This window comes from Pelobates fuscus, chromosome 5 (assembly GCF_036172605.1).
Source record: "Pelobates fuscus isolate aPelFus1 chromosome 5, aPelFus1.pri, whole genome shotgun sequence".
Lineage (NCBI taxonomy): Eukaryota > Metazoa > Chordata > Amphibia > Anura > Pelobatidae > Pelobates > Pelobates fuscus.
In genome coordinates, this window is record NC_086321.1 from 363,397,901 (window position 1) to 363,422,641 (window position 24,741).

The 24,741-nt window shown below is 40.1% G+C and overlaps 1 protein-coding gene across 1 annotated transcript in view; it reads left to right on the plus strand.

Annotated features, from left to right (window-relative positions):
• Nucleotides 1-24,741, plus strand: part of B3GNTL1 (UDP-GlcNAc:betaGal beta-1,3-N-acetylglucosaminyltransferase like 1) — a 292,749-nt gene that overhangs the window by 104,255 nt on the left and 163,753 nt on the right. The window contains exon 7 of the mRNA XM_063456053.1: nucleotides 19,093-19,188. Coding sequence (XP_063312123.1) covers nucleotides 19,093-19,188 — 96 coding nt within the window. The remainder of the gene's footprint in view (nucleotides 1-19,092; nucleotides 19,189-24,741) is intronic.

Below are 24,741 nucleotides of genomic sequence, written 5' to 3' on the forward strand. Positions count from 1 at the left end.
TTGTTTCTCCGACTGTCCAGTGTTTTATTTAGTGTGACGGCATCGTGGGGGTGCCTTTTCTATCCTCTGATTCAGGACATCTCTTGCACAATGTGTTGCAGACAATATCAGCTTTTTCTAGTCTTGTGATGTCACCCCTAGATAACACATTTCTTGTGTTTAGTTGTGACCCCTTTATTGTTTTTAATTCCTGCCTTTGGCAGCTCTTCGATGGTTTCTGCTTTCTCATGCATTGAGATGAGCGATCAGATTTAAATTAAACCACATAATATCGCATCTGTATTGTATCTATATTCCTGAGTAGAGTTAAAGAACTGTTGCATGTAACATTAAATTGCTAGTCCAGTGACTGGTCGCGATTACTGTAGACCATCTTTGTAGCGACAGTGCTTGGAACAGAGAAACACATGCACGTCAAAGTCCTACACTCATCTATGAGATCCTGCAGACCACCCTATCCACGGATTCTCTTCTGGAAAGAGATTAGCTACCATGCTGACACACTTTACAGTCACCTTTTAAATACAAGAATAGGGCTGAATGCCGTCCTCTCACAAAAATTCCTGCAATGCCTTCGCAAGTCATATAGGTTTTAGCTTTTCTGAGAATTCTAGTAAATGTGGCAGGCTACAAGCTTGTATGCTTCCGAAACCGCACAAGCATTGTCACATACAAAAAATTAAACCCGGAAATGGAAGGGAATCTTGTTTTCCTGAATACACAGGGCAGAAATTTCAGTAACAATATTCTTCTCTATATACTTGGCCAGCACACAGATGGGACATAAATCGCACAATAGCTCACCAGGATTGAACAATATGCTCACCTGAGAACTTGGCCAGCACACAGATGGGACATAAATCGCACAATAGCTCACCAGGATTGAACAATATGCTCACCTGAGAACTCAAATCTCCCGTCTCTGTGGAGGAGCTCCAGGCAGCCTTTAAACTTTTCCACCTAAACAGGATACTATAATATTTTCTTAAAAAACGTAACTCTGTGTTAAAGGTGGGAATTTTCATAGGGATTCCAACATTACCATGGTATCGAAGGATCCAGGTCTCCAAGATATTGGCCCATCACCCTACTGTACTATGATCTTAACTTTGCTAATGTGTCTGACTCTGAAGTCTATTTTTTTTTTTGTGCTAGTTTTAAAAAAGTGCCGATTTCAATAGAAATTGTAACTTTAACTGGGGTCAAAAATGACTCCCAGGCTGTCACACAGAGTACACCTGCCTTCACTACTTCTTAATGACATGTACTGTATTGCATTGAAAGCTATGATCACATTCGTGCACAGCTCCAGAGGCTTCTCATTGGTGTATACCCCGACATAGACTGAAAATATGTGTTTGGGAAGAGGGGAAGGCGTGCATAGGCTAGAAGCAGCAGTTCTGCAGCTTTTGCAATCTGTTTTTCATATACCCTCAAAGAAAACTTTAAAAAATAATTGTATATATACAAAATCTAAAAAAACCCAAAACATTTCAATGACCATTCTTTTAAATTGGTTTCTAAGGTTTTAGCACAGCAAGTGTAGTGTATTTTTCTGGCCCTAATTTGAGCTGGAGGATGTTGGGGAATCCCTACCAGCAATGCGCAGGCTAGATTGTAAACACATTACATCTGCACTGAAAGAGGTTTTACTTGATCAGTTTTGAACCTAATTAAACTTTGTAAACCAATGTCCATCCTGGATCCCATACTGATGCTCACATTCAACCTGGGATTCCTCACGGGACTTCACAGCAGCTGACTAAGCTTCCTAGACAAAGTAAACCCGGTTTGACTTTGGTATGCAAGCTCTCAGAATTGTCTTCTAAATTAATGATTCTACTATTGCCATTTGTCTAGTTCCTAGTTACAACTTATATAGGGATTTCAGCTGCTGACTCGCTGGTATAATACCCCATAGTTACTCAATAGAATTTTTAACGGAGGCACCAGGAGTGTTGGTGGTGCTGTGGAGGTATTGAAACAGTTTCAAATATGGTGGAGTTACCATAATGCTTCCTTATTGAGTGACTCTTACTTCCAACCTGAAATCTTTGTTGCTATACAGTCTAGTCCAGTAACCAAATTATCTTACCAAACATCTGTTAAATGCAGTGAAAACTTTTATTCTGTTATTATTTAAACATGGGGAAGTGGCGGGTCAAAGATAACGTGTTCTATAGTATGGAATCATCAATGGCTACTTTGTATGACAGATCAGATAAGTGCTGACTCAGCTGGCCGTCCTGAACCACTTCACATATAAAGAGTTTGCCTCACTATAGGGATCATGTCTTCCCTGCTTTGCTATGTATCGTAAATAAAGCTGTAATTTTAATCTTATCACAATTTATGATTTCACCTAGAACTTTGTTCTTCTGCCAGCTTGTTTGAGATATCTCTCAGAGCTCTTTTATGCTGTAATCTGGTGGCACTTAATTGTAGCCAAGATGCCCTGAAGATCTGAAAATGGCAGCGGCAACAAGAATAAATCACATCCACACATAGTTTAGTTTTGGTATCTGCCATGGGTAGAAAGCCCAGTTCATACATGGATTTTTATGTTTTAAACTTTAGAAACCATTCATGAGTGGTGGGTAGAGTAGCTGAAAAAGGTTTCGAGGGATCAGAGATGTTTGTATCATTTATAATGTAAATAGGCTTTTTATATTTCAGAAAATATGTATAGATATACAGTGTAACTACATTGTTGCTGACCTAACGGTGATGTATAGCCGTTTAAACTGTATGTATAGCCTTCCAGAAGATTTGAGGGGATTCATACCAGATATGAATATATCTCCCTTCTGATGAGCCATCACTGGTGAAACGTACGTCAGGGGGCTCTAACTATCTTCCCAAAGCTGGTGTATCTCTCTAAAAGTAAGTGCTCCTAATCTCAGCTCGTTGCCTGTATAAAAGACACCTGTCCACAGAAGCAATCAATTATTTAGATTCCAAACTCTCCACCTTGCCCAAGACCAAAGAGATGTGCAAGGATGTCAGGGACAAGATTGTAGACCTACACAAGGCTGGAATGGGCTACAAGACCATCGCCAAGCAGCTTGGTGAGAAGGTGACAATAGTTGGTGCGATTATTCGCAAATGGAAGAAACACAAAATAACTGTCAGTCTCCCTTGGTCTGATGCTCCATGCAAAATCTCACATCGTGGAGTTTCAATGATCATGAGAATGGTGATGAATCCGCCCAGAACTACACAGGAGGATCTTGTTAATGATCTCAAGGAAAAGAAAACAATTAGTAACACACTACGCCGTGAAGGACAGAAATACTGCAGCGCCCGCAAGGTCCCCCTGCTCAAGAAAGCACATGTACAGGCCCGTCTGAGGTTTGCCAATGAACATCTGAATGATTCAGAGGAGAACTGTGTGGAAGTGTTCTGGTCAAATGAGACCAAAGTGAAGCTCTTTGGCATCAACTCAACTTGCCATGTTTGGAGGAGGAGGAATGCTGCCTATAACCCCCAAAACAGGACAGGACAACATCACTGCATCAAAGGGACGATAGACGGAGTCATGTACCGTCAAATCTTGGGCAATAACCTCCTTCCCTCAGCCAGGGCATTGAAAATGGGTTGTAGATGGGTATTCCAACATGATAGTTACCCCAAACACACAGCCAAGGCAACAAAGGAGTGGCTCAATAAGAAGCACATTAAGGTTCTGGAGTGGCCTGGCAAGTCTCCAGACCTTAATCCCATAGAAAATCTGTGGAGGGAGCTGAAGGTTCAAGTTGCCAAACGTCAGCCTCGAAACCTTAATGACTTGGAGAGGATCTGCAAAGAGGAGTGGGACAAAATCCCTCCTGAGATGTGTGCAAACCTGGTGGCTAATTACAAGAAACGTCTGACCTCTGTGATTGCCAACAAGGATTTTGCCACCAAGTACTAAGTCGAAGGGGTCCAATACTTATTTCACTCATTGTCATGCAAATCAATTTATAACTTTTTTGACATGGGTTTTTCTGGATTTTGATTATTTTTTTTTTATTCTGTCTCTCACTGTCAAAATACACCTACCATTAAAATTATCGACTGATCATTTATTTGTCAGTGGGCTAACATAATTGGAAATGGCTACAATTGGGTTTTCTTGCCATCTTCTGGATCAACAGTATGAAAGAATACGTTTCACGGTTGAACTTGATGGACTTTAGTCTTTTTATTCAACATAGACTACAATGTAGCTATGTGCAGGAACCACTAAAATGGACCACAAATTAGTTGTAAATGTTGTTGAGGAAGTAAGCTGGAGGAACTTAAAGGGAAACTCCAGTGCCAGAAAAACGATCCGTTTTTCTGGCACTGGAGGGTCCCTCTCCCTCCCACCCACCAATCCCCGGTTACTGAAGGGGTGAAAACCCCTTCAGTGACTTACCTGGGACAGCGGCAATGTCCCTCGCCGCTGTCTCCGCCTCCGCGACGCTCCTCCTAGTGATTACGTCGGCCGGTGGGCGAGACTGATCTCGCTCACCGGCCGAGGAGACCTAATGCGCATGCGCGGAAATTCCGCGCATGCGCATTACGTCTCCCCATAGAAAAGCATTGAAAAATCATTTCAATGCTTTCCTATGGGGTTTTGAGCGACGCTGGAGGTCCTCACACAGCGTGAGGACGTCCAGCGACGCTCTAGCACAGGAAACCTGTGCTAGAACCCAGGAAGTGACCTCTAGTGGCTGTCTAATAGACAGCCACTAGAGGTGGAGTTAACCCTGCAATGTAAATATTGCAGTTTATGAAAAACTGCAATAATTACACTTGCAGGGTTAAGGGTAGTGGGAGTTGGCACCCAGACCACTCCAATGAGCAGAAGTGGTCTGGGTGCCTACAGTGTCCCTTTAAGGAGTCTGTGGCCATGAAACCTACTAATACGCAATAAAGTGTTGTTTTGTATGGCTAGTGGGCGTAAGACATGTTGGCTGTTTGGCTGACTGTGTTTAACTCAGAGTTGTGGGAATCTTTAGAATGCAATTAAGAACTGTCAGGAATATAAAGCATATTTCATTTTCTTTTACCCCCCCCCCCCCACTAAAAAATGTTTGGTGACTAATGTGTGAAGGTGATTTAAAACTAAATAGAAACCAAACCAAATCACGTGGAGCAGATTGGCTTAGCATTGAAAGAGCCCTTTAGACGTCTTACTGTTTATGCCTATACATTGTCCTCACTAATCATTCTTTGAAGAACATGTCACCTTAAAATGCTGCAAGATTATGCTGCCAAATTCACAAGTAGCCAACAGAATGTAGGTGGTGAGTCCCCGTGACCTTTTAATAACACACATCTATATGTTCATGACAGCAATTACTCGTTGTGTATGGTACGTTTTGAAGGCCACTTCCCTGTCTTGTTTCTCCTTTCCATCTTCTTCCTACCCTCCTGAGTTTCTACCCCAATCCTGTATCTTATGTTCAATCTCCTTTCTCTGCTTCGCTTGCACCAATCAACCATATTTGTATACGCCCTGCGACTGAACCGTGCTGTCTCTAACAAGGATCCCAATCTCCTCTTCTCCTTTCACTTGTGTTTCTCCTGCTGCCGCTTGACTTGCACACTTGCTCATATACCTAGAATAAGGGCTGTTTTTTTTAAAGAGGGCACAAGGTCATTAACCAGAAATAGGAAGGAAACTGACACAGAATGATTGCCCAATGTTCTTTGGTTTGGGTGTCACCTGTTTTTTGTGAGTCATTGTGCATATGTATGCATACATATATATATATTTATATATATATATATATATATAGATATGTAAGGAAACAAAATAATCCTGCACTCCACAATCCAAACGTGAATGCCCGGTGCTTGTCCAGCAAAATACAGAAAACGAAAAAGAGAGAGCACTCCCAGGACTTGTAAGTAAAAATAAAACTTAACTTTTATTCAATCGGCAAGAGGTCGACATTTCAGTCTGTTAACCACAGACTTTCATCAGGACTAATGCACAACACCATAAAATGACATATATATACAATAAATACATATTGGTAATCAACTTACCCGCCACCAAACCAATTCCGTCTCCCTGTCAGCTCCGGCTGGGTTTGCCGCGGGTTCCGCCGACGTCAGTGCGTGCGTCGCGATGACGTCATTACACGGCGCCGGCGTCATCACACCGCGTGACCACATGCCCGTCAGCATCATGGGGAGTGTTGTCATGGAAATAGACTCCATGGCAACCTAATAAAAACAATAATAAACGTCTGAAACGGCATTCAGGAGAACACTTAAATTACATTACTTAGTCTAAATGCATAAGTATAACCACTATCCCCATACAATCGGGGGAGTATAAGTGCTCTGCCCCTTTAGAGATTCATCTACGATATTGTTCTGCCTTGGACTATAATTATTGTAAGCCTTATACTCCCCCGATTGTATGGGGATAGTGGTTATACTTATGCATTTAGACTAAGTAATGTAATTTAAGTGTTCTCCTGAATGCCGTTTCAGCCGTTTATTATTGTTTTTATTAGGTTGCCATGGAGTCTATTTCCATGACAACACTCCCCATGATGCTGACGGGCATGTGGTCACGCGGTGTGATGACGCCGGCGCCGTGTAATGACGTCATCGCGACGCACGCACTGACGTCGGCGGAACCCGCGGCAAACCCAGCCGGAGCTGACAGGGAGACGGAATTGGTTTGGTGGCGGGTAAGTTGATTACCAATATGTATTTATTGTATATATATGTCATTTTATGGTGTTGTGCATTAGTCCTGATGAAAGTCTGTGGTTAACAGACTGAAACGTCGACCTCTTGCCGATTGAATAAAAGTTAAGTTTTATTTTTACTTACAAGTCCTGGGAGTGCTATCTCTTTTTCGTTTTCTATATAGATATGTATATATGTAAGTTTATATATATACAAAAAAACAAGTAATCTGGCACTCAACCCAACAATATGTAAACAAGTATCTAAATAAGACCAGGGTGCTGCACTGCGCTCTAGAGTTTATTAAGTGCAAAAAGATGAGAGCACTCGCTGGATTTCAAATCAATCAAATTAGTGTATTGCAGTTTACATATAAAAAATCAACGTTTCGAACCTCTATAAGATCGTTATCAAGATCTTTATAAAGACCTTATAGAGGTTGAAACGTTGATTTGAAATCCAGCGAGTGCTCCCATCTTTTCGTACTTTAATTATATATATATATATATATATATATATATTTGTGTTCAGGGCATAGAAAGCCGTAATGACAGTATGTAGCTTATATAACTTATACCTTATGATAACATAGTAAATATGAACAGTCGGTTGTGGTGTGCCGAAACCGACGATGCGGTAGGCCTGTAATAAAGAGGGCCCACCCTGGGTATGTTGTTATTAAGTGGAGTACTGGGAGGGATAAATTGCCAGACCAGCAATGGTAATGAGGAGGGGTCTGGCGGTCTTTAAATAGGGAAATCATGCCCCTCCCACAACTACAGGCCCAGCCTTTCATTTGTATTTAGGGCATAGAAAGCCATAATGACAGTATGTTGCTTATATAACTTGTAATTTGTATATTTGGTCAGTGGGTGTGCTCTAATGAGGGTTGTATTGTATAACCCCCCCCTCTGTGTATGGGTTTTATTTGAAACAATGCAGTTTACACATTTGTAATCCATGTAAGGACACGTTGTGGGCATATATGTGGATTATGGATTTATTTGTATGTGGCTGAAATATTTGGGTGGGGGGGTTGTGAAGCCACTCCTGTCGAGATTTTCATAATAATTTTAATACGCAAGATTGCTATTTCCATGTTATTTATTTAATTATGCCCTGCTACCGACTTGTAGTACATTCTACCCGTTTTGGATGTCAGCATTACTTACGGGCTGGCTGAGAGTATCTGGATTTACAGTCCACAGCCTTTTTAATGCAGGTAGTCCTGTGTCTTATCGTCACAGCTTCTGACCCATCTTGGTTGCCACTGCGGGACATGTATGGATGCCGGGTATCACTCTGATTCGTTTCTGTCGAGAACCGCTCCACTCCTTATAATTATCCTGTCTTGTGCTATTTTTTTAGAGTTTCAGCAGGACACACCGGTCTCAGACTTTCTGGAATCTGAATTATGATGCTGTCCAATAGAATGTGTTTATGGACTATTTAAGATCGTTCCAAAGTCTTAACTACCCCAAGAGTGATTTTGAATTCTGATTATTTGGTAATTCCGGTTTTTAACACTGCTCTGTTTGTCACTTTTCCTGGCTTCCAGTACTCCTTGACCTTGGCCTATTTTCCAATTCTGTGTCCCTTGTCTCTGGTTTGTCTCAGTTTATTCTGTGAAAATAACTCTCTAGAAGAGTGGGAATACCAGGAGCTGGCTCGGTGACTAATGGCTAAAATACTACTAAATAGAGAATAAAAATATAAAAATATAAATATGTGGTACTATGCCTTTAAATCTGGAATAGACAAAGTATCCCTATAAATGTGCAAAAATGTGAATAAAGGTGCTATGAGTGGAGATCTCAAATAACCGTAATATCCCTTTAAATGTGCAAAAATACAAAGAGAACGCTGCTATACCTTTAAATATCCTTTAAGAATGTGCAAACATGCAAAGCAGTGCTATATAGGGGGGTGATAAATAGAAAAAAATCATATATATATATATATATATAAATATATATACATAGGCGTGCGCACGGGGTGTGCCGGGTGTGCCTGGGCACACCCTAATCCCCGCGGCACGCCTATGGATTGAGTCCTGCAGGAACGCTGTTCCTGCAGGCACTCAGCGCCCCCTTTCCTCCCTGTCATGGATGGGAGGGGGGGGGGGGGCAAGAGGATATGGACCCCCCCCCCCCGGTCGGCTCTCTCAATATCAGCCGCGGCGAGGGAGCTGTGAGCTCTCTGCTCCCTCTCGCCGCGCGCTGCTTGCTGATGCTGGGAGCCGTAATATGACGTCATATTCCGGCTCCCAGCTACAGCAGACAGCCCGCGCGGCGAGAGGGAGCAGAGAGCTCACAGCTCCCTCGCCGCGGCTGATATTGAGAGAGCCGCCCGACCCACTGGACCCCAGGGACAAGTCCACGCCAGCACTCCAGGTAGGGAGGCTGGGTGGACATTTTTTTAATTAAAAAAATTATAATTTGTGTGTGTGTGAATGTGACTGTGTTTGTGTGTGTGTGTGTGTCTGTGTGTGTGTGTGTGTGTCTGTTTGTGTGTGTGTGTCTTTGACTGTGTATGTGTGTGTGTCTGTGTGTGTGTATGTCTGTGAATGTGTGTGTGTATGTGAATATGTGTGTGTGTGTCTGTGAATGTGTGTGTGTGAGTGTATGTGTGTATGTGTATCTGTGAATGTGTGTCTGTGAATGTGTATGTGTGTCAGTGTATGTGAATATGTGTGTCTGTGAATGTATGAGTGTGTCTGTGAATGTGTGTGTCTATGAATGTATGAGTGTGTGTGTGTCTGTGAGTGTATGTGTGTGTGTTTGAGTATGCGTGTCAGTGTGTGTGTATATATATATATATATATACACACACACACACACACACACACACACACACACACACACATACATACACACACTGGAGTGTATATTATTTTTTGGGGGGGGTGGGAATCTTGGTTCCCACACTTTATTCCCCAGGACTTTATTCTCCCCTGTCGGCTCACGCAGAACCGGCGCTGAGTGTCGGCTCTGCTCTAAGCCTCCATGGGCCGGCGGGGAGATCAAAGATCTACCTCACCGGCCCACAGCAGCATGAAGGGAGGCAGGAGAGGACCCGGGGAGCTCTAGACAGCAGCTCCGCCAGGTTCCTCTGGCGAGATCTGAGCGTTGCCGCGGCAACGCTCAGATCTCACGAGAGTTAACTCTAGCCCCGCAGGCTAGAGTTCACTCTCCACTGGACCACCAGGGATGGCACATGGCAGCAAGGATCCCCCCTCCCTACATAAGGTAAGAAGGGAGGGGGGATATTTACTAATCTGCCCCCACCTCCACAACCTGTCCAAACATACAGCACACACACACACATACAGCACCCACACACAAAAAGCACCTACAGACATACAGCACTCTCACACAAACAGCACACACACAGCACCCTCACACACACAGCACCCAAACAGCACACATACAGCACCCGCACACACACAGTACACTAACCCCACCCTCACAAACACACACAGCACCTTTACAAACACACAACACCCTCACACACAGCACACTAACAACACCCTCGCAAACACACACACACAAACAGCACCCTCAGAAATACATGACACCCACACACATCACACAAACAGCACCCTCACACACACAGCACCATCACACACACATCACACAAACATCACCCTCACACAGCACACTAACAGGACCCTAACACACACACACACACAAACACCCTCACCCACACACACACACAAACACCCTCACCCACATAGCACACTACCAGCACCCTCACACATACACACACACAGCAGCACCCTTACACACACCACCCTCACACAGCACACTAACAGCACACACACACACACAGCAGTGTATGTATATATGTGTGTGTGTGTATATATATATATATATATATATACACATATACATGCGGCGTGTGTTTGTGCTTTAGGGTGCACACCCTAATGCAATAGGCTGCGCACGCCTATGTATATATATATATATATATATATATATATATATATATATATATATATATATATATATATATATATATAAATAGATACAAAAATACAAAAAGGAAAAAATGAGAGACCAAATTCTCTGCTGGATGACCAACAAATATGTATGAAACTGGTGTCTATATCCCAAACAACATGAGGGATAAATGATACCTGTTGCAAATAATATACTTAGTAAAAGATAGAAGTAACAAATAAGCTATACAGTACAAGGAACTGTTAGCTTTAGGCAATAAAAATGGAAACAATATATCGCTGGAAAACTGAAGCATAAAACTGGATCACTTCATATAAAAAATGCCAGTTTATTGAATATATTAAAATAACTTGGAAAAAGTTAAATATAATAAAAATTCAGGTCACACTAGATTCAGAAGTGCATTACCAGACTGATGCATAGAAAAATAACAGCAAGGACCTTCGGATTGTTAAGGATGGATACGGATTGTGATGATTCAATATACAGCTGCCGGTGAGGATGGCTTGTGTCTGTGAGCACGTCCCGAGCAGGAGCCTCACTTCAGGGGACGTGCAGGACAGATGCCTCCGGTGGCGGTACTTTCCAAACAGGTCCTGCGTATGGAGATTAGTGGTGCTGCTGGTACATGCGTCTGATCCCGTGTGTTGCTGGGACGCCTGTCTTACGCGTTTCGTAGGGAATGGGCCCTACTTCATCAGAGACATAATAGTGTCTAGTGCTTCAGTTCTTCTTTATATACATTGCCTAATTATCAATCATACGTTTAGGTGTTTAAACCAATATATTCTATACTAATAAAAACAGTATTTGTACCTGCATAAAATGATACATATATATATATATATATATAAAATGCAAATCATTGCCACTAGGGTAAAAACAATATTTATAAAATCTCATAAAATGTAGACAAATACATAGGACCGGTAAATGCAAAAATACAAAAAAGCAATATATGAATGTTCCAAATGAAAGTAACATATATAATGAATTAATTAGAGATGATAGAATGCTGGACATAAAATGCTGGACATAATTATATATACATAAAGATAGGTGGATAAAATCATAATAGTATATTAACTACATATGGATAACCAATACTAGATAGGTACCATATAGGTATAGTGTGAATCCATCCTTCTAGGAGAAAACAGGAGAAAAATAATAATTAATGATAAATAATATAATAATATACAAAATAATAATAAATAAATAATCCCTGGTGGTGGTCTATAACTATAAATAAAGATGGGAAAAAAAAAAAGAAGATAGGGACTTTAAATAAAGATGAAAAAAAAAAAGAAGATAGGGACTTTAAATAAAGATGTAAAAAAAAAAAAGATAGGGACTTTAAATAAAGATTTAAAAATAAAAAATAAAGAAAAGATATATATAATTTAACAATTTAAAAAATTGATTAAAAATAGGGGGGAGAGGAAATGATCAATGAACAGCTGGACAAAAATAATATTATAGGAAGGCATTAAGCTCAAAATCTACATTGAGTCCCTTAGGGGCCAAAGTCCCTAACTTAAAAATCCACTTGGCTTCTGTCTGATCTAGAGCCTTATCAATGCTACCTCCTCTCCAGTGGGTATTCACTTTCTCAATAGGCATAAATGCAAGTCCTGTGGGGTCTCCCCCATGTATCTCTTTAAAGTGCTTGGAAAGATTATGAGTTGGAAGTCCCTTCTTAATATTTCTAATGTGTTCAGCAATACATATTTTTAGGGGTCTTTTTGTACGTCCAATATATTGTTGTGGGCATGGACATGTTATTAAATAGATGACTCCTGATGTAGTACAGTCCATGTTGGTCTTGATATCATATTCCTCTTGAGTAGTGAGGGATTGAAATCCAGTGGTTGTGTCTTCTAATGATGGATTATTTCTACATGCTAGACACTTCTTGCATCTTGTGAAGCCACTGATGGTACCTTGATCCAAATCAGCACTTTCAGGTTTAGTGGTCGGTGCCAATATAAGTTGCAGGTTGGGTGCCCTAGTAAAAATAATCTGAGGTTGATTGTCGAGGAATTTAGATAGCCTTGGATCATTCTTAAGGATCCCCCAATGCTTCCTTAGTGTCTTCTGTATTGTATGAAATTGATGATTATATTTAGTGATAAAGGTGGGTGCTGAATTGGATACTTCTGAGGTACTGGGTTTCTTGCATAAGGTATCCTCTCTTGGGGTGGTAAGTGCTATATCCATAGATTCTTCTAATAGTGTTGGGGGATAACCCTTTTTCAGGAATCTCTGTTTCATTTCTTCCATTTGTGACTTGCACACTTGAATAATCTTTCCAAGCACTTTAAAGAGATACATGGGGGAGACCCCACAGGACTTGCATTTATGCCTATTGAGAAAGTGAATACCCACTGGAGAGGAGGTAGCATTGATAAGGCTCTAGATCAGACAGAAGCCAAGTGGATTTTTAAGTTAGGGACTTTGGCCCCTAAGGGACTCCATGTAGATTTTGAGCTTAATGCCTTCCTATAATATTATTTTTGTCCAGCTGTTCATTGATCATTTCCTCTCCCCCCTATTTTTAATCAATTTTTTAAATTGTTAAATTATATATATCTTTTCTTTATTTTTTATTTTTAAATCTTTATTTAAAGTCCCTATCTTTTTTTTTTACATCTTTACTTAAAGTCCCTATCTTTTTTTTTTTTTTTTTTTAAATCTTTATTTAAAGTCCCTATCTTCTTTTTTTTTTTTTTTTTTTTTCATCTTTATTTAAAGTCCCTATCTTCTTTTTTTTTTTTTTTCCCATCTTTATTTATAGTTATAGACCACCACCAGGGATTATTTATTTATTATTATTTTGTATATTATTATATTATTTATCATTAATTATTATTTTTCTCCTGTTTTCTCCTAGAAGGATGGATTCACACTATACCTATATGGTACCTATCTAGTATTGGTTATCCATATGTAGTTAATATACTATTATGATTTTATCCACCTATCTTTATGTATATATAATTATGTCCAGCATTTTATGTCCAGCATTCTATCATCTCTAATTAATTCATTATATATGTTACTTTCATTTGGAACATTCATATATTGCTTTTTTGTATTTTTGCATTTACCGGTCCTATGTATTTGTCTACATTTTATGAGATTTTATAAATATTGTTTTTACCCTAGTGGCAATGATTTGCATTTTATATATATATATATATATGTATCATTTTATGCAGGTACAAATACTGTTTTTATTAGTATAGAATATATTGGTTTAAACACCTAAACGTATGATTGATAATTAGGCAATGTATATAAAGAAGAACTGAAGCACTAGACACTATTATGTCTCTGATGAAGTAGGGCCCATTCCCTACGAAACGCGTAAGACAGGCGTCCCAGCAACACACAGGATCAGACGCATGTACCAGCAGCACCACTAATCTCCATACGCAGGACCTGTTTGGAAAGTACCGCCACCGGAGGCATCTGTCCTGCACGTCCCCTGAAGTGAGGCTCCTGCTCGGGACGTGCTCACAGACACAAGCCATCCTCACCGGCAGCTGTATATTGAATCATCACAATCCGTATCCATCCTTAACAATCCGAAGGTCCTTGCTGTTATTTTTCTATGCATCAGTCTGGTAATGCACTTCTGAATCTAGTGTGACCTGTATTTTTATTATATTTAACTTTTTCCAAGTTATTTTAATATATTCAATAAACTGGCATTTTTTATATGAAGTGATCCAGTTTTATGCTTCAGTTTTCCAGCGATATATTGTTTCCATTTTTATTGCCTAAAGCTAACAGTTCCTTGTACTGTATAGCTTATTTGTTACTTCTATCTTTTACTAAGTATATTATTTGCAACAGGTATCATTTATCCCTCATGTTGTTTGGGATATAGACACCAGTTTCATACATATTTGTTGGTCATCCAGCAGAGAATTTGGTCTCTCATTTTTTCCTTTTTGTATTTTTGTATCTATTTATATATATATATATATATATATATATATATATATATATATATATATATATATATATATGATTTTTTTCTATTTATCACCCCCCTATATAGCACTGCTTTGCATGTTTGCACATTCTTAAAGGATATTTAAAGGTATAGCTCTTTGTATTTTTGCACATTTAAAGGGATATTACGTTTATTTGAGATCTCCACTCATAGCACCTTTATTCACATTTTTGCACATTTATAGGGATACTTTGTCTATTCCAGATTTAAAGGCATAGTACCACATATTTATATTTTTATATTTTTATTCTCTATTTAGTAGTATTTTAGCCATTAGTCACCGAGCCAGCTCCTGGTATTCCCACTCTTCTAGAGAGTTATTTTCCCTTGCTCTATATAGGTTTTTAGTGAATCCCTATCATTACCAGTTTTCGAGCAGCTTAGTGCTAGTCCGTCTCCCTCTCTCCTGTGTGGTACATTAGGTACACCAGAACCGTTCAGTTTATTCTGTGTCTGCATGCATACTGTCTCTCTGGCCTTTATATATTAGGCCTGACGAACCAAAGGGCTGGTAATACATTACTACCGTATTTAATATTGCTGTTTGCCCTGGGTTTCTATGTATGGGCATACACACCCTCACATTTTGTCCCCTTAAATCAGCAACATTATGAACTGGGCCGCCACTGTTTGTTTTTACACAGAGACTTTACAGTATTGTGACTGTAACTTTGCGTGCTGCATGGTGGGAACTGAATTTGTACCGAATGGATGCTAGCATTTTTTCTTGGTAACTTCCATTATATCCAGCAAATATAAACTTACTGGGTGGAATATTTAATTTAAACACTGTAAGCTCTTTTTAAACCATAGTCCGAATTTTCTTTTTTTTTACTCTGTAAATTGAAGTATCAGTTTAAATGCCATTTTGTCATCTCCGTCCCCCTCCCAAATTGAAACATTTTAATTGACAAAAAAAGATGGTGTTCTTTTATTTGAACTGACTGTATGAGGTGATGTGACCAATTAGAGAAAAAAGGCTTCAAGGAAATCTGATTCTGTTGGTTTTAATCTCCCTCGTACCCTGAGCCAGCTGGTCATTACTGTGAGAATTATAGAGGCTCGGATATGTTTATGTGGTGATGTCCACTTTGCTTATCTCCTTGTTTTGGAATACCTCTGAAACCTCCATCTCCCACTTCCTCTGCAGATGTGCACAGACTCTCTCCCATCATTCACTAATCCACTTTGCCAGTACCTAGTGGTTACAAGCAACTAATTGGCACAACAATGCATTCTGATCAAATGACACACGAGCAGCACAATTTAAGGCAATATTAGAATATCGTAGAAGGCTATTTAACCCCTTAAGGACCAAACTTCTGGAATAAAAGGGAATCATGACATGTCACACATGTCATGTGTCCTTAAGGGGTTAAAGGATCACTATAGTGTCAGGAAAACATAGCAGTTTTCCTGACACTGTAGTGCCCTGAGGGTGCCCCCACCCTCAGGATCCCCCTCCCGTGACGCTAAGAGGTTAAAACCCCTTCAGTTACTTACCTTATTCCAGCGCCGGGCTCCCTCGGCGCTGGGGACCTCTCCTGCCACCGCCGATGTCAGTGAAGCTGAATGCGCATGCACCTCAAGCGCCGCGCGCACATTCAAGCTGTTAATAGGAAAGCATATGCCTCCAGCGTCGCAGATGAGCCTCTAGTGGCTGTCAGGAAGACAGCCACTAGAAGCTGGCTTAACCCCAAATGAACACATAGCAGTTTCTCTGAAACTGCTTTGTTTGCATTTGAAGGGTTAAAACCTGAAGGACGTTGCACCCGGACCACTTCATTGAGCTGAAGTGGTCTGGGTGATTATACTGTCCCTTTAAATTACTTGAATCATTTATATAAGCAATTAAAAGTTTGGGGGGGGGGGGGAACTTGTTCGTACATTATTTATATAATTTTTCTTTATGCATAGAGAGGGGTTTATGCATTTTTAGTGCGATGCTTGTGGTTTTTGTGGTGGTATGTTTCCTAAGTGTCACTAAACATACGGTATGGGGTTAGCCCAAATCGTTACAGCACAATGCTCCACAATTTTATTCTATACTTTAAAGTGAAGATGAGCACTAGACAGAAGCAAACGATCGGATAAAACTTGATTGCTTTTTTTTTTTTTGGTACTTTATTTCGGCCGGCTGTTTTAAAAATAAAGTAACAAAAAAAAAAACTGATGCCTAAAGTCTTGAAAACAGATGGGGCTTATTTTGACCATGCCTGATTTTACCTATAACAATTAAATAATATGGTTTTGTTGTGCACACAGTAATGAAAATAATTATTTTTAAAAAATGTTTAATTTTATTACAATGAAACAACGAAATGCCTCACAGAAACACCAAGCCGTGTTTCCGCATATTACCGTATATATTTGTCATGTGTTGAAACAAAGTGTTGCAATCTGCTTTCTGTTATGTGTAACCAAGAGAGTTTATTTTGAAGACTTGTTTGGTGTTGAGTCACAAGTAATGCTGCCAAAGCAATAAAAATCATTTGATTATTTAAAAAAAAAAAAAAATCGTTTCAGCTGGCTATTTTTTCTCAAGGCCTGTAACGATGACTTGCTGTTTGTTTTCTCTTGTTTTTGTTTTTTTATTGAAACACTTTGCTGAACAAACGATTCACTTGCACATCTAGTTCAATGCATAAGGTTATAATTCAGTTTTGTATAGATATACATGTGTTGTGTTCATTAAAACAGAACTGATAAAAAAAAGTTAGCACATTTTTTTACTGAAAGCGTTGAATTCGAAACATTCTTCTTTTTTTACATTTTTTTTTTCCTGGAGGATTTTGGGCTGAAGTGTGCCAATTCTGTGTTACTCTCCACTACGTCTAGCTGGCAAAGCTAATAATATTATAGAGTTTATAGGGACACGTTAAACAACATAACCACTACAGCTCTGTATAGATCTACAAAAATAAATCCAGTTTGTTTTAAACCAGTCTTACTGTAGTTATTTAAACATTTTTAGAATATGCACAAGGTTATTCTCTAAATGGAAAAAGAAAAGCCTGTAGTTTCACAATAAACGACACCGCCTCTCAATTTATCATATTTTCTATCTTTTCTCACTTTTAGCCTTATTCGAACCTTTTAACAGTCTTTAAACTAGCTCCATTTTCATTTAACCCCTTTATACAAGGGAAGTTCAAGGTCATTTCAGCCAGATTGCATGTCTGTGGACATATTACGGTGCTGAAGCTGTTTTTGGTAGGAGGATCGCACAACTACCTATAAATTAGACAAAATGCAGAACTGAACACTGTGATATTTGGAGTAACAAGCTCTGAACGCTTATTTACATTTAACTGCCAGAAATCCCTGGCTTATGTGGACAAACTCCACAATTCCAGAGGAGGGAACGTTGTTGGATCCATCAGAGGGATCAGACGGGGAATTATTTATCCTAATTGATAGCTCCACTTGGAATGTGATCTTGATTTCAATCCAAAAGTGTAATTAGGTTTGCTGTCTTGTCAAATTAATACTCTTCAATTTATCGGTGGTTACCTGTAAGGCAAGGGGAGGGGGTTCTGAGGTTTAGATTTAGGTAGAAAAATAAAATAAACAAATGTGAACATTACGCCAAAATAACGGGTGAAAATAACAGGGGTGCTGGGGTAAAATGAGAATCAAATTCAGCCAATTAAATGTAGGTCATTTGTCTTCTCATCACAATTCACGGTTCATATATTTTTCAGTTCTTCAAAACACAGAAGTGTGGCCAAGTTACTATTGGCAATAGGATTGCTGAGATATTGTACCTACTTCTTTGTTACCAAAGGCTCCTCTTTCTGACTGTTCATTCAGTGGCCAGCAACTCAGCCTGCTAGAAATTAGTTAAATTATTAGTGTTTCTTTTTTTAATACGTGACTATTTTTTAAATAAAATTTTTACATCCTGGTATATTTCTCATCAGTGCTACAGTCCTTTAAAAGGACACGCCAATGCATAAATACAAAGAAAAATCATTGTTTAGTAGATATACCCCAAAAGAAAACATGCATTCAATTAATTATGTATTTTTTCATTGGAGGTATACCTAAAAACAAATTGCAAAAGCTGCAGTTTGCTTGTCTGCTGCATTTGGAAGCCCTCCCCTTCTAACCCCGCCCAGACCTTCTGTGACTGTCCAATCACAGACTTCCCAGTGCAGCTCGATGAGAACTCTTTGCAAGGCATGTGCTCTGGGTAAATGCTGCCTCTTAGGTTTAGTTCCACTGAGCTAAACAACCCAGGAAGTAACAGTACCGGTTGTCTGATTGACAGCCATGGGTGTGTAACCAGGTTCATTTGTGAAAGTACCAATTTTTGTAAAATGAAAAAAGAGGACGCACTCTTCACACATGAAGCATTTCAGCAAGCTAAAGTGCATTAGTGGTTCGAAGTGTCCCTTTAACTAACTGCCTGTTCTCTTCCCTCAGATTGTGGGATGTCAGGTGAAAAGGGAACCAGCGGGGGCTACCGAACGTTACACTCGATGGATCAACGGTCTGACACATGAACAGCTAGTCACACAGGTAACCGATTCGACTCACTATAAATAAACTGGGGCAGATAAGTCATATTTCTGAAGAATTGCTGTGCCGGTTATTTTTTCTTCCTTAGAATGAAGCCTATTAATCAACGTGTAATTCAAAATACTCAAAAAATGCAAATAATTTTCTTTGAAAAAAACGAATTCCCTCCTAGCAGTGTTTGTAAATACATATCCTAAAGATGACTCTAAGCCTTACCACAGTTTTACATTTTTCAGAATACCCACTCTCATTTTTTTAGGGTGGCTTAGAATCGCTGGCACTCTAAGACAACCCTTCAGAACTGTCAACCTGGCTAGTTAGAATGTCCAGGTCCAGATGACAAATATTTGTTCTTGTCTGAACACCCTGTCTTGTTGGTTCTTATTTCCGTGCTAGGTTCTGGCCTAAACCTTGTAAAATTGTTTGTGATAAATCAGCAATTTATTTATTTGTTCTGTATTGCTAATCTTGTTGGATGCTTACGTTAAAGTCTCAACTGATGAACTGGTTGTTAGGAAAAAGCAGTAAAGTTCTCTCCATCAGTGAAATGATTATTGTTCTGCTCTGTTCAGGAACTGCTTCACCTCCTCTGACTCTCCTTAAGATAAGCTAAAACAAACAAAACAAAAAGATGAACCAAAAGCAAAACAACCCATAATGAAATACAGGAAACTGCACAGCGAATGTGCTATTTCCTCTGCCGCCTGTGAGCATGCCACTGTTTGAAGGTAAAATATAATATCCCCAGGTTGGATTAATAAGCAAGAAAACCATATACATAAACAGCAACTCTGGGGCAACGTTCTAAATGTAGAGCAATCACCGTGGAAACAAAGTGGAATGTTCCTGCTAATTGCTCAACTTTTATAATTTAGAATGTTACTACATTTTCCCAGCTATATTTATGCATATCAATTAGAAGTCATTTTCGTATCTGATCATTTGGCTCAAGAATAAAAGTTATTTTCCGTGGGATGTTTTTCTGTAAGCGTAGTATTTATTTATTTATTTTTTTATGCTTCGTTGAGTTGAAAGCCTGGAAATCATCCCTGCTCCCATGTGCATTTTGTTAGCTGCACATCATAAAATATACATTTTACCCTGTATTCTCAGCTTGGAGCTAATGTCAGAATTCCTCTTAAAAATGCCATTGTTCCCACTGTCCTCACTTTTTGAAGGCTGATGTATTATGGCGTGCAACTATACCTGCCTGGCTTAACCATTAACCGGAGTACCCAATCCCTTTTAAATGGATTCTGGATTAAGTGTTACAGGTTAGAGACAGGTGCAACCTTTGCTCTCAGACTCTTGGCCTTTGATGATTTTGTTCCATGTTACGTTCTTTCACTGTCGTGGCTCTTATAGAAACCCGCGTAACACATGTAAGCCATAACATCTGCTGCCGTCAATCTCACATTGTCTTAATACACCCAGCTAACCCATTAAGACTCAGTCCAAAGTGCTGGGAGTCTCTGCTGCAAATTGAGCTGTCTGGAAACAGGACTGGGTTTCATTTTCACGTTCCCCTTTATCAGAAAATCCCATCCATCCAGAAATCGTTCAAAGTAGCCATCTATGAATGGGCAACATTCTCCGTTATTAAAAGCTTCTAAAAGGCCATGTTTTAACTATAAATTAAAGAGCTATATATAAAACTATAAATGCACATGTATGTTCTTATTTGTGTGTGTGATATATAAATGCATTATGTGAGTTTACTTTTCTATGTCTTGAGCATGAATACATTTGAATGAAAGCATGATTGTATTGTTCTGTGCTTCTGGTGTCTGAATACATTTAGCAACCATTAAGCAACTCTTACATAGATGTGATGGCATGGTATATAATGCAAATATGATATAACTCCTCTACAAGGTCTTTTACTGCAGTACAAGGTGACCACTCATCTTCCAACATCCTTATTTAGTTAGAATTCACTAACACATACTGTGTCTGCAGTCAGTCTCCCCTTGCTGCTCAGCTAAAGAGGGGATCAATGGAGGGAAGGATTGGTAGCCCATTTAAATGCTTTTCCTTTATGGTACGCAAAAGGCTCTGATGGCTAAGTCTGCCTCCCGGTGATACATGGGGTGGGCACACAGCCGCTGTTTTTGGAGCAGTAGTAATGCAGCTCAATTTGTGAACTGGCTGAGAGGGTAGTCTTTGCCCCCTTTCCCTAGATACCTACTTGTTATTGCCTGTCTGGGCGATTAAAACATTTAATATAAACATACACATTCATAGTACCAAGAGTGGGTGCCCTAAGAATCTATGCCCCTATATACCGCTTCCTATCCTGACAACTGGCTAATACGTCCCAGTGTATGAAATATTGACCCTATATGTAATGACTACAGGAGCGCTAAATTGTAACAGCTTGGCTGTATTTGTATTTGTTATTAGCACAGAAATTGTGTCGTTCAACAGCAAACTTTTAGCAACAGGCTCTGTCCAGTGTAAATAGGGAGTTGTGTCCAGTGTAGATAGGGAGTTGTGTCCAGTGTAGATAGGGAGTTGTGTCCAGTTTAGCTAGGGAGTTGTGTCCAGTTTAGATAGGGAGTTGTGTCCAGTTTAGATAGAAAGTTGTGTCCAGCTTGGATAGAAAGTTGTGTCCAGTTTAGATAGAAAGTTGTGTCCAGCTTAGATAGGGAGTTGTGTCCAGTTTAGATAGGGAGCTGTGTCCAGTTTAGATAGGGAGTTGTGTCCAGTTTAGATAGGGAGTTGTGTCCAGTTTAGATAGGGAGTTGTGTCCAGTTTAGATAGGGAGTTGTGTCCAGTTTAGATAGGGAGTTGTGTCCAGTTTAGATAGGGAGTTGTGTCCAGTTTAGATAGGGAGTTGTGTCCAGTTTAGATAGGGAGTTGTGTCCAGTTTAGATAGAAAGTTGTGTCCAGCTTAGATAGGGAGTTGTGTCCAGTTTAGATAGGGAGTTGTGTCCAGTTTAGATAGGGAGTTGTGTCCAGTGTAAATAGGGAGTTGTGTCCAGTTTAGATAGGGAGTTGTGTCCAGTTTAGATAGGGAGTTGTGTCCAGTTTAGATAGAAAGTTGTGTCCAGCTTAGATAGGGAGTTGTGTCCAGTTTAGATAGGGAGCTGTGTCCAGTTTAGATAGGGAGTTGTGTCCAGTTTAGATAGGGAGTTGTGTCCAGTTTAGATAGGGAGCTGTGTCCAGTTTAGATAGGGAGCTGTGTCCAGTTTAGATAGGGAGTTGTGTCCAGTTTAGATAGGGCGCTGTGTCCAGTTTAGATAGGGAGTTGTGTCCAGTTTAGATATGGAGCTGTGTCCAGTTTAGATAGGGAGTTGTGTCCAGTTTAGATAGGGAGTTGTGTCCAGTTTAGATAGAAAGTTGTGTCCAGTTTAGATAGAAAGTTGTGTCCAGTTTAGATAGAAAGTTGTGTCCAGTTTAGATAGGGAGTTGTGTCCAGCTTAGATAGGGAGCTGTGTCCAGCTTAGATAGGGAGCTGTGTCCAGTTTAGATAGGGAGCTGTGTCCAGTTTAGATAGGGAGCTGTGTCCAGTTTAGATAGGGAGCTGTGTCCAGTTTAGATAGGGAGCTGTGTCCAGTTTAGATAGGGAGTTGTGTCCAGTTTAGATATGGAGCTGTGTCCAGCTTAGATAGGGAGCTGTGTCCAGCTTAGATAGGGAGCTGTGTCCAGCTTAGATAGGGAGCTGTGTCCAGTTTAGATAGGGAGCTGTGTCCAGTTTAGATAGGGAGCTGTGTCCAGTTTAGATAGGGAGCTGTGTCCAGTTTAGATAGGGAGTTGTGTCCAGTTTAGATAGGGAGCTGTGTCCAGTTTAGATAGGGAGCTCTGTTCAGTTTAGATAGGGAGCTCTGTTCAGTTTAGATAGGGAGCTCTGTTCAGTTTAGATAGGGAGCTCTGTTCAGTTTAGATAGGGAGTTGTGTCCAGCTTAGATAGGGAGTTGTGTCCAGCTTAGATAGGGAGTTGTGTCCAGTTTAGATAGGGAGTTGTGTCCAGTTTAGATAGGGAGCTGCGCCCAGTTTAGATAGGGAGCTGCGCCCAGTTTAGATAGGGAGCTGCGCCCAGTTTAGATAGGGAGCTGTGCCCAGTTTAGATAGGGAGCGGTGTCCAGTTTAGATAGGGAGCTGTGTCCAGTTTAGATAGGGAGTTGTGTCCAGTTTAGATAGGGAGCTGTGTCCAGTTTAGATATGGAGCTGTGTCCAGTTTAGATAGGGAGTTGATAAGATTAATACTTGGAGCATGAATCATTCACAGCTACAGTTACCTACACGTAATCCATAGGTGCAAATATGATATTAAAATCTTCCTCTTATCTAAGTATTAATAGAATAGAAATATCTTTGCATCTTAGAGCAAGAAACATACACATTAAATCCAATTTAGCTTCCCCTCTGCTTCAGCTGGAGAGACAGATTTCCCTACTGATTCTCTGATCACTTCCTCTGCCATATGCAGCAGGACTGAAAATGGTAGAGCCCTCTCCCTGGCTGTTCATGTACTAAATAACTAGAGATTTTTTGGCTGTGAATACTCTGCCTGCATTTATTATGAGGGGGGACTCTAGGCACAGCTATAAAGTCTGCAGTGCCAATTTGTAGATGGCATTTTTGGGAATAACTCCGTTGTGATTAGGTTTGAACATGAAATGCTTTACATTTCTATTACAAAAAGCACACAAATGGACAAGGAAGAGTACTGGAGAGGTGAATCAATTCCTCTAATATATTTACTTGAATAAAGCTCCGATATTAATGAAGGAGAATATAATCAGATTTTTATTAGTGGGAATAGGCTGAGCTTTATTTCCTTTTAATTTATGTAGCAAACAGAACTGGTACAGCATTGTCACGTGGATAGTCGGAGGAGTGGGGGACAACAAGATTGATATGTTGGGGTAAATGTGACTGGCCTGAAGGGTAGGTAAAGGTTTCTGACGTATGAGTTGGGGCAAATGGAATGCTGTAGAACTGGAAGAGCAAATTACACATTGCATTGGGGTGTACAAGGAATCCCCTCTCTTTCCATCTTAATACCTTCCAAATTTAGGAGAGGGTGCCTGAAGGGGTACTGCTGCCCCACTGACTCACTGGTCACACCTACTGAACAGAACATGTCAGCCTGGCATGCATGCACAAAATATCTGTGACTGCCAGGCTGCCCACGCAGAGTTAGTTTTGCACATGAGTGCCTGTATTGTTTTATAGACGTGCTGTGTTTTACAGGGTTTTCAAGGCACCAACAGAAAAGCTTGATTTGGTGGGACAGGGGCCCAAAATCAGGACTGTCCATCATGACGTAATAATATATGGGTGAAGATGGAAGTGTGGCTGGCATAGAAATGAGAACAGAGAATTAAAACTAAGCGAGGGAGACAGAAAGAAAAGGATGTGACTACATTTCTAGGATGATGCTAAGCTGAAATATAGGGGGAGAAGTGATACCGGAGAAACTGACGGAAGCCAAGCACAGAGAGATGGACACAGGTTTCTTCAGGAAGGAAGAGATTCTTTATTGGATCACCGATCGGGACTCAGAGGGACTAATGTCACCAAAATACAGCAAGTTCTGAGCCCCGG